General features: G+C 45.4%; 1 protein-coding gene and 1 pseudogene across 1 annotated transcript; one reads left to right on the top strand and one right to left on the bottom strand.

Moving 5' to 3' along the window:
* Positions 1-7030: 7030 nt before the first annotated feature.
* Positions 7031-9844, bottom strand: pglyrp2 (peptidoglycan recognition protein 2). The gene is made up of 5 exons (XM_014131547.3): positions 9623-9844; positions 8499-9347; positions 8158-8368; positions 7613-7907; positions 7031-7353 (listed from the first exon to the last, which is right to left on the bottom strand). The coding sequence occupies exons 1-5, from the start codon at positions 9684-9686 to the stop codon at positions 7324-7326; spliced, it is 1449 nt and encodes a 482-aa protein (XP_013987022.1). The 5' UTR covers positions 9687-9844; the 3' UTR covers positions 7031-7323.
* Positions 9845-10237: 393 nt separating this feature from the next.
* LOC106564972 (trafficking protein particle complex subunit 5-like) lies at positions 10238-12136 on the top strand (annotated as a pseudogene).
* The last annotated feature ends 2435 nt before the right edge of the window (positions 12137-14571 follow it).

The following is a 14571-nucleotide window of genomic DNA, read 5'->3' as shown; positions in this document are numbered from 1 at the left end:
GTTTTATAATTGATTTTAAAAGCACTACGTGGCCCTGCACCTGAATACATGTCTGACATACTTTTAAGATACTGTATGTGCCCGGGCGGTCCCTCAGATCGTCTGGCACGGGTCTTTTAGTAGTTCCAAAAGGTGAGAACCAAAACGTTTGGTGAGGCTGCCTTCAGCCACTATGGTCCTGGCCTTTGGAACAGCCTGCCGGAGGATCTGAGGGCCTCAGAAACTGTAGACATTTTGAAGAGCTACTTTTTAGCTGTGCTTTTGCTTAGTCCTACTATCTATTTTATCCCATTGTAAAAATAATATTTTTTTTCATTTATTTTAGTGCATTAGTCTCTCATGTCCACTGTGATTGTTTTACTATTTTAATTTCTCATTTTTATATTTTTAACCTTTTTAATATGTTATTTTCTATGCACTTTGAAATGCATCATCTGTAACAAATGTGCTATGCAAATAAAGTTGTGCTTTGGTTTTGATTAGGAAAATAGCCCATAGTAGAGCCATTCAACCACAAACTTACATTAATATGCAAAGTGTCTCAAATGATTTTGTACATATTTACTAGTGTGTAATGCAGTAATACTGTGATTAATGCATACTTAAGTACTTCTCAAACAGCTTAATAGTCTGGATAATTAATTAGTGTTCTTTAAAGCATTCTTCATGCTATAGTAAGTTATATGAAAAACACTCATGAAAACAGTTTTTTTGTTGTGGTTCAGATCCCCTTTATTTTTATTATTAAAAATAGGCAGTTGGAAGGAAAGGGGGAGATGGTGGAGAAGTTCAGTCGCCAAGGCAAAGTGTGGCCCGGAGTTGTGTGTGCTTGAGTCACTCCTCTTTGGGGAGGCTGTTGGTGCATGTGAAGAACTTCCACACACGTCGGAAGAATCGTAGAACACCATTTTTCTTCTGCTTCTTTGTGTCACTGCGCACCACTTCTGCTGCGTTCGACACCCCGCTGCACACCTCAGGAAGGCTCTCGTTGGATCCAAAATAGGACTAAACAGATAATGCAGTGCAAGAGTAAGAACAACACATATGTCCTTTAGCTGTTTCACAAAACATACCACAGACATCCAAAGTCAAAGATTATAGTAGCTAATTTATAATATTGTCCTGTTTCAGACAACCCTGATGCAGCTCGTGGTGGCAGTTACCTGTCCACCCTGATGCACCCCACTTACAAAGACACTTGACCTTTCATTCACGAAACAGGCTTCTTGTTCCTTACCTTTGGGAGTTTTGCAATCATATCATTGAAGTCTCTGGTCAGCTGATCTTCCCAGCCCTCCTTCAGCCACCCTTTGGAGCTCACCACCTTGCTGAAGACATTTTCAGTGTCCCGAAGGTCTTCAGCAGCCTCTGTCTTTGTATCACTGGACACCTCTTCCACTGCGTTTGGTGCCTCAGGCACCTCACTGAACACCTCAGGACATCCCCTGCACACCTCAGGACCTCCACTGTACACTTCAGGCACTCCATTGCATACCTCTGGATGGCTCTCAGTGGATAGGAGCACCAACTTGCTTATGCCATTTCCAGTTTTCTGAAGATTTCCAGTAGCCTCTATCTTCATTGTGTCACTGCACACCTCATCCACTGCATTTGACGCCTCAGGACCTCTGCTGCACACCTCAGGAAGGCTCTCGATGGATCCGATATATGACTAAACAGACAATGCAGTAATGAAAGAGTAAGAAAAACAGAGTAAGAAAGCGTAAGAAAAACTAGGTCAAAGATTATAGTAGCTAATTTATAATATTGTCCAGTTTGAGACAACCCTGATACACCCCACTTACAAAGACGATCTAGTCAGCTGATCTTCCCAGTCCTGCTTCAGCCACCCTTTGGGGTTCACCACCTTGCTGAGGACATTTCCAGTGTCCAGAAGGTCTTCAGCAGCCTCTGTCGTCTTTGTGTCACTGGACACCTCTTCCACTGCGTTTGACACCTCAGGCACTCCACATCAGAGGCACTCCACTGCAACCCCCAGGCCCTCCGCTGCTCACCCCAGGCACTCCACTGCAACCCCCAGGCTCCCCGCTGCTCACCCCAGGCACACCTCAGGACCTCCGCTGCACACCTCAGGACCGCTGCACAGCTCAGCCTCTCCATTGCACACCTCAGGATGGCTCTCGGGGGATAGCTGCGCCACCTTTCTCAGGCCATTTCCAGTGTTCAAAAGGTCTCCAGTAGCCTCTGTCTTCTTTGTGTCACTTGACACCTCTCCCACGGCATTTGACACCTCAGGCACTCCATTGCACACCCTTGGACCTCTGCTGGTCACCTCAGGACCTCTGCTACTCACCTCAGGCACTCCACTGCACACCCCAGGACCTCTGCTACACATCTCAGGAAGGCTCTCAGTGGATCCGAAATAGGACTAAGCAGACAATGCAGAGCAATGAAAGAGAAAGAACAAAACAGATATCTGTCCTTTTTCAAAAAACATACCACAGACATCCAAAGACTATAGCAGCTTATTTGTATTATTGTACCGTTTCAGACAACTCTGATACACCCAACTTGCAAAGACACTTGACCTTTCATTTACGAAACAGGCTTCTTGTTCCTTACCTTTAGTAGTTCCGTAATCATATCATAGATTGTTGGGGTTAGATGATCTTTGCAGCCCTCCTTCAGCCACCCTTTGGGCTTCACCACCTTGCTGAGGACCTTTCCATCTCCAGCAGCCTCTTTCTCCACACTGACCAGGGCCAGCGGCTCAGCCTGAACGCCCACAGCATTGTTATTCGGAGACTCCTCTGAAGCCTCCTCATTGGTGTTGTCAATGTCAGCAGCCCCAGCGACACTGGCCGGGCACTTGGTCTTTGGACTTTTCTCTTCAATTAGAGTTTCCTTTGAAGAGGTCTCAGAATGTCCGTACAGCCCAGTGAGCTGTAAATGGACAGAGACATACATAACTATCCTATAGCTATTTCACAAATACAACAAACCAAAGACATCCAAAGTTGATTGTAATTCCAATGTAATATTGACCAACTTTGAACACCATATCATACACAGAAATGACGACATGCTTGACATTTTCTTCAAAGAAACAATATTGTCATTGTAGATGGCTCTTATGTCTTACCTCAGTGGCCTGGCATGTCTCATCCTTTAGGTGCAAGAAGTTCAACTTCCAACACTCCTCTTTCAGAAGCTGCATGGCTCCGTTGGTCGCCATGTCCATGATGACATCGGACATCCTTAATTCATCCTGAACTCTCTGGCAACTGACCAGGAGAACTCTCTCTGTCTCCTGTATAATTCCAGGCCCCTCTTTGCATCCCAAGTCTATGTAACAACATAATATGTAATTAACAGACCATTGATGTATCAGGTGAGACTGGACACTGGTCCATCATTGAAATGATGGGAAAAATTACAACTGTTTCTCTCTTTGGGTACAAAAATGAGCTTGCTGATATCTTAAGTGCTTTACAGTGGGTGTACTGTTTGCTCTACATAGTCCTCACCAATTCAGCTATACAGACCTTCTTCCATCTCTTCCATGTCTCTGTCTCACGCCTTCGTGTGAATATGGAAATGTATCAGACTATGTCTGTCTACACGATCTATCAAACTATTGCTGTCATCTAATATATTTTGATACATTCGGGTTATCATTTACGCTTGTCTAATGACGTGATAAACTCAAGTTACCTAAATGAAGTTTAACGTTTCGTACAATTTAAAAAATAGCCTGAACACTGCACTCACTCTATGAAGACTCTTTTCCCTGCCAGGAGCCAGGCCTTCATTGGTCTCAGAGGGAGGTCCAGTGGGAGCCTTCCCTGTCAGGAGCCAGGCCTTCATTAGTCTCAGATGGAGGTCCAGTGGTAGCCTTCCCTGTCAGGAGCCAGGCCTTCATTGGTCTCAGAGGGAGGTCCAGTGGGAGCCTTCCCTGTCAGGAGCCAGGCCTTCATTAGTCTCAGAGGGAGGTCCAGTGGGAGCCTTCCCTGTCAGGAGCCAGGCCTTCATTGGTCTCAGAGGGAGGTCCAGTGGGAGCCTTCCCTGTCAGGAGCCAGGCCTTCATTAGTCTCAGAGGGAGGTCCAGTGGGAGCCTTCCCTGTCAGGAGCCAGGCCTTCATTGGTCTCAGAGGGAGGTCCAGTGGGAGCCTTCCCTGTCAGGAGCCAGGCCTTCATTAGTCTCAGAGGGAGGTCCAGTGGGAGCCTTCCCTGTCAGGAGCCAGGCCTTCATTAGTCTCAGAGGGAGGTCCAGTGGGAGCCTTCCCTGTCAGGAGCCAGGCCTTCATTAGTCTCAGAGGGAGGTCCAGTGGGAGCCTTCCCTGTCAGGAGCCAGGCCTTCATTAGTCTCAGAGGGAGGTCCAGTGGGAGCCTTCCCTGTCAGGAGCCAGGCCTTCATTAGTCTCAGAGGGAGGTCCAGTGGGAGCCTTCCCTGTCAGGAGCCAGGCCTTCATTAGTCTCAGAGGGAGGTCCAGTGGGAGCCTTCCCTGTCAGGAGCCAGGCCTTCATTAGTCTCAGAGGGAGGTCCAGTGGGAGCCTTCCCTGTCAGGAGCCAGGCCTTCATTAGTCTCAGAGGGAGGTCCAGTGGGAGCCTTCCCTGTCAGGAGCCAGGCCTTCATTAGTCTCAGAGGGAGGTCCAGTGGGAGCCTTCCCTGTCAGGAGCCAGGCCTTCATTAGTCTCAGAGGGAGGTCCAGTGGGAGCCTTCCCTGGGCTTTCAGTGTACAGAATTGCCTCTTGAGCATTTTCCGCAATAGAGTTGAATTAGTGACTAAACCAGTTCGAATGTGGCAAGCAGAGAGCGATATGAATTGGTTCATGGCACAAACTAGCTGCTCCTCCTTGGAGAGTGATTAGGCCTTTTTTGATTATTTGTTTTGATTGGCCAAAGCTCTGCAGAAAGAGCTAGGGTTACTGAGCACAGAACCCAATACCAGATGTCTACAGCAGTACATCTGTCGTTTTCAAATTAATGCTGGAAAGAGTTATCTAAATGGGAAGAATATACATTATACTTTACATAGAACAACAACATGCAATATAAACAATGAAAGTGCAGATGAGATTAATGAGACCTTAATTAGGATGAGGAAACAAGTCATCTTAGATGATCGATAAATTGGTTGTATAGCTAACAGATTCGATATGATCCAAGTAACGTGTTTTTCGAAAATGTCGAATGCGTGCAATATCGGTCCTTCTCATTATCGGAAGACCTACTTACCTAACTGAGAACAGGAAAAAATATACGACGCGTTTGCTATCGATATACTGTAGGTTGGTTGTGATTGTGAATAACATAACCTCTGAGTAATACACATAAAATGAGGAATTAAAATGTATATTATTGGACATTGTGAAGAGCATGGAATTATAATATAGATTCTATTTCTATGGTGACACGTTCCTTTTTGCGCACAGCGTCGTACATTTCTGAGCACATTTATTTATCCTGTTGTATCATTTGCCCCTGGCCAATCCTATTTCTCCCTAATGAATACAGATCCTCTAACATTTTTACGCGATGTCACTGGAAAAAAAAAACGTCATTTAGGATGGTTTATTGGCATTGGAAATTCGCATACCAAAGGGTTAGAGAAATATATAAAACATGCCATACAGTATTAAAATGTGTTGGTGTAAAAATCGCTTCAAACTTGAAGACAACAGGCTATTTAAAGTAGGCTATATGAAATGAATTTCAGAATCAATCAATACGATTTACAGTATGCTAATGTATCAACAATGACCAGTGGTGGACATTTAACATTATACTGTACTTTTAATACATTGAAAGTGTATGAAAATAGCAAAATCAGTGTTGATTGAACAAATATGCCAAGATTGTCAATCCATGCTGATAAAGCAAATAAATATGTCAAAATATTACAAAATACTAAATATATAACAATATTCAAAATAATGTTCAATGCTTTGAGTTTACAATCATTTGATTGAAATCGAGAATTTAGGCCTATTCAATAAATGTTTAATTAATATTAACTTACACACCTGTTAAACATTTCACTCTCACAACCTGGTCAATATGTGTTTCATGAATTGGACAGATAGTCAATATGTATAATTTATTAGCCAAAACAATTTCAAAGTATTCCAATAGGCCCAACTGTCTCCCTACGCCCGCTAAAACTGATGTTATTTTTGTGTTGACGGTGATGTTTACAGTAATTTAATTGTAATTCACTTTTAATGAATTAACAATTAATTTATCATTTTGATATAGGCTAAGAGGAGTGGAACCCAGTCATTGAGTGGAACACATCTATCCTGGATCCTCTAGTAGCCTTGGTGCCAGTTGTCATTCCTGTGCCACTGGGTGTCACTGTCTCTCTCTCTCGACAGATGCAGCTATACTGATCAAAAACATAAATGCAACATGCTACAATTTCAACAATTTTACAGAGTTATAAGTTCATATAAGGAAACCAGTCAATTTAAATGAATAAATTAGGCCCTAATCTATGGATTTCACATGACTGGGCATAGGCCCACCCACTGGGAAGCCAGGCCCAGCCAATCAGAATGAGTTTTTCTCCACAAAGGGGCTTTATTACAGACAGAAATACTCCTCAGTTTCATCAGCTGTCCTGGTGGCTGGTCTCAGACGATCCCGCAGGTGACGAAGTCAGATGTGGAGGTCCTGGGCTGGCGTGGTTACACCTGGTCTGCGGTTGTGAGGCCGGTTGGACGTACTGCCAAATTCTCTAAAACGACGTTGGAGGTGGCTTATGGTAGATACATTTGCATTCAATTATCTGGCAACAGCTATAGTGGACATTCCTGCAGTCAGCATGCCAATTACACACTCCCTCAACTTGAGACATCTAAGGTATTTTGTTGTGTGACAAAATTGCACATTTTAGAGTGGCTTTTTTGTCCCCAGGACAAGGTGCACCTGTGTAATGATCATGCTGTTTAATCAGCTTCTTGATATGCCACACCTGTCAGGTGGATGGATTATCTCGGCAAAGGAGAAATGCTCACTAACAGGGATGTAAATACATTTCAGCACAAAATTGGAGAGAAATAAGCTTTTTGTACGTGTGTAAAATGTCTGGGATCTTTTATTTCAGCTCATGAAACATGGGACCAACACTCTACATGTTGCTCTAAATATTTTTGTTCAGTATACTGTACATGTCTCCGTTGTGCTACAACACTGTAATGTGAAGCAGTGACAACCATAAGGGTGAGTGTTATATGCTGTTATAACTCTAAAACACTGTTATCATGGACATAACAAATTGATACCCCCTTACAATCCAATGAGACATTTTGACAAAACTGGTTTTTATTCCACACTGCTTTTTACATGCTTGTCTTCTTCATTGGTCCTTTTTCGATGAGCTTGTTTCCTGTAAAAGTTTGCTGTAATGAGTGATCAAGGTAACACTGGATGAAAATGTGTCAGCAGCATCAATATCAACAGTGCACAAACAGCTTAATGTTTGTGTTTATCATTCATGTCTAATGTAGGAAAAAGGGCACAATTGTATTATGACTGAGTAGTGTTCTGGTGCAACTGTGATGCCCTTTTGATTGTGTATATATTAAAAGGATACATTTGACATTGACTGATGGTATAGTAGCCAAAAATACTGAACAGTCTCTCACCCCAAAGTGCTCCCAGCCCCTGATCTCTGAGTAGAGTGCGTCTCCTGGACAGGAGGTGTCCACCAGCTGCCGGTGCCCGTGGAGGGTGAAGTTGGCCTGCAGGCGCCCGCCATCCACTGCACACTTGGCCAGGTGTTGGCGCACCAGATCCAGGGCGTGGCGTGAGGGCAGAGAGGAGGAGTAGTTGCCAATGAAGGCCACGCCGTAACCATAAGAGTTCTGCCCCCTGGTGTGGGTGCCAAGGTGATGCCAGCCGCGCCCCTCGTAGATGTACCCGTCAGAACCCACTACAAAGCTGAGGGGAACATCCATTTAGGAGTTGGAGTGATAATGCAATTTGTTTTATCTCACAACCCTGATTCCTGTTATAGCATCTTGTCATTTTACATTGCATAGTTATACTGTGTAATAAATATCATGTCAAGATTTGCTATGGTATGACTGACTGTAATTGTAGGTTGACACAGTACACTTGTCTCCATATACGAAGCTTAGTATAAAGGGTTTGTTAATATCTGCGAATGGATGAGGGGGTCAAAGGTCACCTATATCCGATGTCGGCCCAACCGCGGTCTTCTTGGTGGAAGCGCTGCATGGCCCTCATGCTCCTGGAGCACTGCCGGAAGGAGTGACAGGGCCTGTTTGGCTCGTAGGTGTGGTGGATATACAGGAAGGGGAGGGGCAGGGCAAGAGGGAAGGGAGATCCTCGGTAGGGTGCTGCCCCCCACTGACACCGTGGGATGATGGTAGGGCAGTCTGGACAGGAGAGGTTGAACAGGTTCAATTAATCTTCATATTTACAGACTTCAAATGAATAGCCTTTTATGACCTACAATGTCATAACTACAGGGGTAAATGATTCCCTCTCCCCCACCCTGAGACTCACCCCAGTATCTGTGGACAAATTCCAGCATTCCGTCTCTCACTGCTTTTTCCACCCCTGTATCCTTGGCTATCCACTGGGTGTCCTCCAGCCTCCACACCAGGTATAGGGTCTCCATCACCTGTCTCTGGGTGTCCAGGGTGCCCAGCAGGGCTTGGGCAATCTCTCTGCGCTTGGGGCTGATGTGGCTGGATACAACCCCCAGGTCTTGCCCCTCCAGGACATGGTTGTAGTAACCCTTCAGAACCTTGCTGAGTTTACCAGGCTGTTTAGAGGGGGCCAGGGTGGCAAGATCCATGCCCAAAATGGACCCATCCATTCCCCCGTTGACGAGGGCATCGGTGGCCAGGGTGGGCACCCGCGACAGCTGGAACACCCTGGGGTGGGTCACGTTGTCCCAGCAGCCGTCCGGCCCCAGACGCTGAGCAGGTGGAAAGTCTTGGAGGCTAAGGAACGACAACCCTAGGTTTTTGGCCAAGGTGAGGGGAAACATGCCCAGAGGAGGGGTGCCCTCCAGCTTAGCTTTCAGACCCACCTCAATGCCTAGAAGCATGGGAGCGATGGCCACTGTGGTGCCATCTTGGGTTAGAACGACCCCTCTCTCCTCACCACGGTCCGTCACAAAATGGTGGATGGCTTTGTCGAAGAAGCCAAAGAGAGTGGTGTTGAACACGAAGGTGTGGGTGTGGCTGATGTTGTTGGAGGCCCCCAGGAAGTGCAGGGTGAGTGGGTCCTCGTGTCCGGCCGTCCTGCGGAGCCTCCTCACAAGGGCTAGTGGGGACAGGTCTGGGTTCGACTCCTCAGCCTGCTCTACGGCACTTATGAAACTGTCCATGTCCCGCAGGTGGTCCTCTGAAACCAAAACAAATGTTTTGTTCGTGCTACTACAGACTCAGTGCAAACAGTCACCTGGGGCTTCATTCATACTCATATTCATACTATCTTGGGGTATTTAATGTATTGTACACCAGCTATATACTAGTGACCTTCTGTGTTAAATTGAGCTCTGTTTAACAATAGAAGCATATGTTGCCAATGAAGATGTGCACGGACAATGCAGTAAGGCAGCCGTACCTTCAGACATATGAACCCAAATAAACACATTTCAGTCCATTAACACAGGTTACCTGAACAGAGAACGCTGTAGCACGTTCCAACCACAATGAAGAGCCATAGAACCACTGTAGTCATTCTGAGTGCAGCTGTATCACACCAGATCCAGAGGCTAAACTAAACCCACAAACAATCCCCAGACAAGGTCAACCCAGGCTGCCGATGAGAGTTGTAATCTTCTTATCTCTTACAGTCCAACACTCTGTTATGACAAACCACAACCACTCATGACAAACCCCAAGCAGAATGTCCAGATGCTTAATAAGGCTTTGTTGCAAGTACCTAAAGCTGGTTTCACTTCCCACTTCGGGGAATCAATGTGTTTGTAATGCGGTGTCCCAATAGATTAAATAACTCTTTATACACAGACGCCTCCAAATATTGATTGGTTCCTACCCAAAGTCAAAGTTTGTCATCGGAAAACAAATAAGGCCCTTTCAAGCTTGTGACGAGGTCAAGCTTAAAGGGACAAGAGAAGTGCTGAAGATATACTGGTTTGTATTAGTAATCACAGTATTTTTTTCCATGATATACATCTATTACATCCAACTTTCACACATATGGATGTAATTACACACACATATACACAGACACACACAGATAGTGAAGTCTGGTAAATGTGTTCCACGATGCATAGAGAGGGGCGGTCTGTTTACCGTCAGTGTCAGGGAAGCCCAGTAACCTTACTGGAAATGACACTTAACAAATTCCCCGAAAACAACCCAATGTAGTAGGCATACACTATAATCAGTGCATGTATGCTTTTTCAGATGACAGAAACGTTCCTGACTCATGACATTAGTGTCCCATGGCAGGTGGTGTTCATTGGCTTATGAGGTTTTGCTGGTAGGGAGTAAAGGGGAACAAAGTCTATTACACTTGAGTGACTGCTGCATTGAGAACTGCAGCCAGTGTCTGTTTGTTTTTGTGTTTTCCATCCCCAACCCTCTTGTTCTCAATGTATGAGGTGAATTTTGGCCCCTGTTTATTTTCCCTTTGTGTCATTAAGCGAACATCCATTACCAGTGGATAAATGGGACAATACTGGCCTCTACTGGATTATAATTAGATATATTTTTTATTATTTGTGTAGGTTTAAAAAATCTGTTTAAAATAGGGATTTATGAAAACTAATATTTTAAATAATTGTATTGATACCATAATGTTTCAACAGAAGATATTTCAACATTCATATTGTGATGTGTGATGTATCACCCGGAATAATATTTGCTATGTTTATTTCTTTAGAGTCAACTTTCCACCATGTGTGCTCATTGAATGAAATAATCCTTGTTTTTATTCATATTCTGTTCAAGAGTATCTAACCGTAGTAGCACGTTTCCTGATGTGTTGAAACGGATGGATGGTTGTCAGAACAGTCATTGAGTGATGTTCGGTACTAATGCCGCATTCAAAATAACTGGGAACTGGGAAATCTCCGACTTAGTGCGTTCAAGACAACTGGGACCTCGGGAAAAAATTAGCTCCCACTGGGAAAAATCATTTGAACTGTCATCCAACTCGGGCATCCTTCTGGAGTTACGACCCAAAGATCACTTACATCATGATTTGACCTGGTTTCTTTCCAGAGTTCCCAGTTGCCTTGAAAGCCCCAACAGTCATGCGCTGATATCTTATTATACTCCAACATTCTGCTGTTGTTGACAGTCACTCACTCTCTTCCCCTCCCCCTGTAGAAAATCGAGACTTGCTTCACCAGGGGCAAGTCTGCAATTCTAGAGCATTCGCTCACTAGACTCAAGACTGAGGTCAGCATGAGCGCATTCGCCCTGCTCTTCTCTGAAATGGTGCAGTAGTACTGCCAGAGTCGGGTGTACTCTGTGTCCGAGCTGCAGGCACGCTTGGCAGACTTGGGTCAAGGCGTGGGGGCTAGCCTGCTGGATGTGCTGGTGTTGAGAGAAGAATGGAAAAAGGGAAAGCGAAGTGTTGAACATACTGCTCTTCATCAACGTATGACCAAGAGAACTTTGCACAGTGTGTGATTCACATACTAGACTTTTTCATTAGTGTAATAACAACCAATGTATGACATTATACTACATTCACATAACATTAGGCTATAATGTCATACAAATATAGCCTAGGTATGCATGGCTCTTGGCTGTAGCAGCGACGTGACCTCCACTTCAAGAGACCTGGCCTCAGACATAAGCATAAACACAAACAAACCTTCACCTTTCTCTGCCTTCCGTTCCCCCTCGATTCCCCAGGTGTCGGTGTGGAGGGCCCTGTTCGGTAAGGAAGCGAACAAGCTGGAGCAGGCCAATGACGACGACAAGACCTACTATATCATTGAGAAAGAGCCCCTGATCAACATCTTCACCTCGGTGCCCAAAGAAAACAGCACGCTCAACTGTGCCGCTTTCACTGGGGGCGCGGTGGAGGCCATTCTCACACACAGCGGCTTCCCCGCCAAGGTCACGGTGCACTGGCACAAGGGCGCCACTCTCATGATCAAGTTTGATGAGGCTGTCATCGCCCGAGACAAGGCACTGGAGGGCAGATAGGATAGAGAGAGTTCAGAGGTAGTAGGAAGTGTGGACTGAGATGTAAAAGGGATGTACTGTATACCGTATTGGCTGTATAATGTATAGTGCTTCCTTTCCTATTCCCTATTCATTTTATTGTCCTGACAGATGTGGGAGATCGGAGAAAGTACTCACTTTAACTTCCCTATCTGTTGGCAATATTGCTACGTGGGAGGAGCCAGTTTTTACATCATGGCATCAATTTGTGTACATAGTTACAGAACTTCCCTACTATGACTAACCCACTATAGCTACGACATGATACTTCTTCCACTGCCGTAAATGAACTTCATGGCATTTTCAGAAAGTAAACAGATTTTATTCAGAAACGTTAGCTTTACTAGTTATTTTACCTATTCGGTGCATTTGAATCAGTGAGGACAATGACATAGAACAAGGAAAGAAAGCTAGTTGAAAGTACAGTATTCATTCATTCAAAGGACCTACTCTAGAGGCAGATGAAAGGGAGGAGTAACAGTATGGAAAGAGAGGAGTGTGGATAGAGCGGCTCAGTGATGTGCTAGTAGTTCACTGATGAAAAAACAGAAATGGTCACAAATGAATGCACTTTATCCTGGGCTGATTGTTCAGCAAGATGTAAAATGGAATCCCCTGATTGAACAGAATTATATATCACTGTACAATGATATGCACTTCAGTCTTATTTGTAATATCTAATGGGTAGGACATTTTCCAATGCTCCCCATTTAGACATGACACATCATTGTGTCATTGTGTCAAAAACAAGCAACAAACAAAGAAGATAGGCTTTTGAAAAATAACTATTTTTCATAAAATTGTAGTTATCTTAGCTAGCTGAATTGTTTACCAGTTGCTAAGCAGTTGCTAGGGACTCTTTTGGAAGAAGCTAGCTAGCTAACGAAGAACAACAAAGAATATCTAGTTAACAGAAGAAAAGAAAGAGAAAATCAGGACAGAAGAAAAAGGATATCAAAGTGAAACAGTTCTCTAAAGACACAAGAGACAATAATACAAGAAACAACACTTCTGTAGCTTGTCAACTATGTGTCTGTCTATCCCTGTTCTCTCCCCTCTGCACAGGCCATACAAACGCTTCACACCGCGTGGCCGCTGCCACTCTAACCTGGTGGTCCCAGCGCGCACGACCCACGTGGAGTTCCAGGTCTCTGGCAGCCTCTGGAACTGCCGGTCTGCAGCCAACAAGGCTGAATTCATCTCAGCCTATGCTACCCTCCAGTCCCTAGACTTCTTGGCGCTGACGGAAACATGGATTACCACAGATAACACTGCTACTCCTACTGCTCTCTCTTCGTCTGCCCACGTGTTCTCGCATACCCCTAGAGCATCGAGCCAGCGGGGTGGTGGCACTGGAATCCTCATCTCTCCCAAGTGGACATTCTCTCTTTCTCCCCTGACCCATCTGTCTATCTCCTCATTTGAATTCCATGCTGTCACAGTTACCAGCCCTTTCAAGCTTAACATCCTTATCATTTATCGCCCTCCAGGTTCCCTTGGAGAGTTCATCAATGAGCTTGACACCTTGATAAGTTCCTTTCCTGAGGATGGCTCACCTCTCACAGTTCTGGGTGACTTCAACCTCCCCACGTCTACCTTTGACTCATTCCTCTCTGCCTCCTTCTTTCCACTCCTCTCCTCTTTTGACCTCACCCTCTCACCTTCCCCCCTACTCACAAGGCAGGCAATACGCTTGACCTCATCTTTACTAGATGCTGTTCTTCCACTAATCTCATTGCAACTCCCCTCCAAATCTCCGACCACTACCTTGTATCCTTTTCCCTCTTGCTCTCATCCAACACTTCTCACTCTGCCCCTACTCGGATGGTATTGCGCCGTCCCAACCTTCGCTCTCTCTCTCCCGCTACTCTCTCCTCTTCCATCCTATCATCTCTTCCCTCTGCTCAAACCTTCTCCAACCTATCTCCTGATTCTACCTCCTCAACCCTCCTCTCCTCCATTTTTGCATCCTTTGATTTTCTCTGTCCCCTATCCTCCAGGCCGGCTCGGTCCTCCCCTCCTGCTCCGTGGCTCGACGACTCACTACGAGCTCACAGAACAGGGCTCCGGGCAGCCGAGCGGAAATGGAGGAAAACTCGCCTCCCTGCGGACCTGGCATCCTTTCACTCCCTCCTCTCTACATTCTCCTCTTCTGTCTCTGCTGCTAAAGCCACTTTCTACCACTCTAAATTCCAAGCATCTGCCTCTAACCCTAGGAAGCTCTTTGCTACCTTCTCCTCCCTCCTGAATCCTCCTCCCCCTCCCCCCCCCCCCCCTTCTCCATCTCTGCGGATGACTTCGTCAACCATTTTGAAAAGAAGGTTGACGATATCCGATCCTCGTTTGCTAAGTCAAACGACACCGCTGGTCCTGCTCACACTGCCCTACCCTGTGCTTTGACCTCTTTCTCCCCTCTC

The sequence above is a fragment of the Salmo salar genome, chromosome 12, assembly GCF_965601325.2.
Source record: "Salmo salar chromosome 12, fSalSal1, whole genome shotgun sequence".
Taxonomy (NCBI): domain Eukaryota; kingdom Metazoa; phylum Chordata; class Actinopteri; order Salmoniformes; family Salmonidae; genus Salmo; species Salmo salar.
The sequence above is the reverse complement of the archived record's forward strand: the minus strand, read 5'-3'. Positions and strand labels throughout refer to the sequence as shown.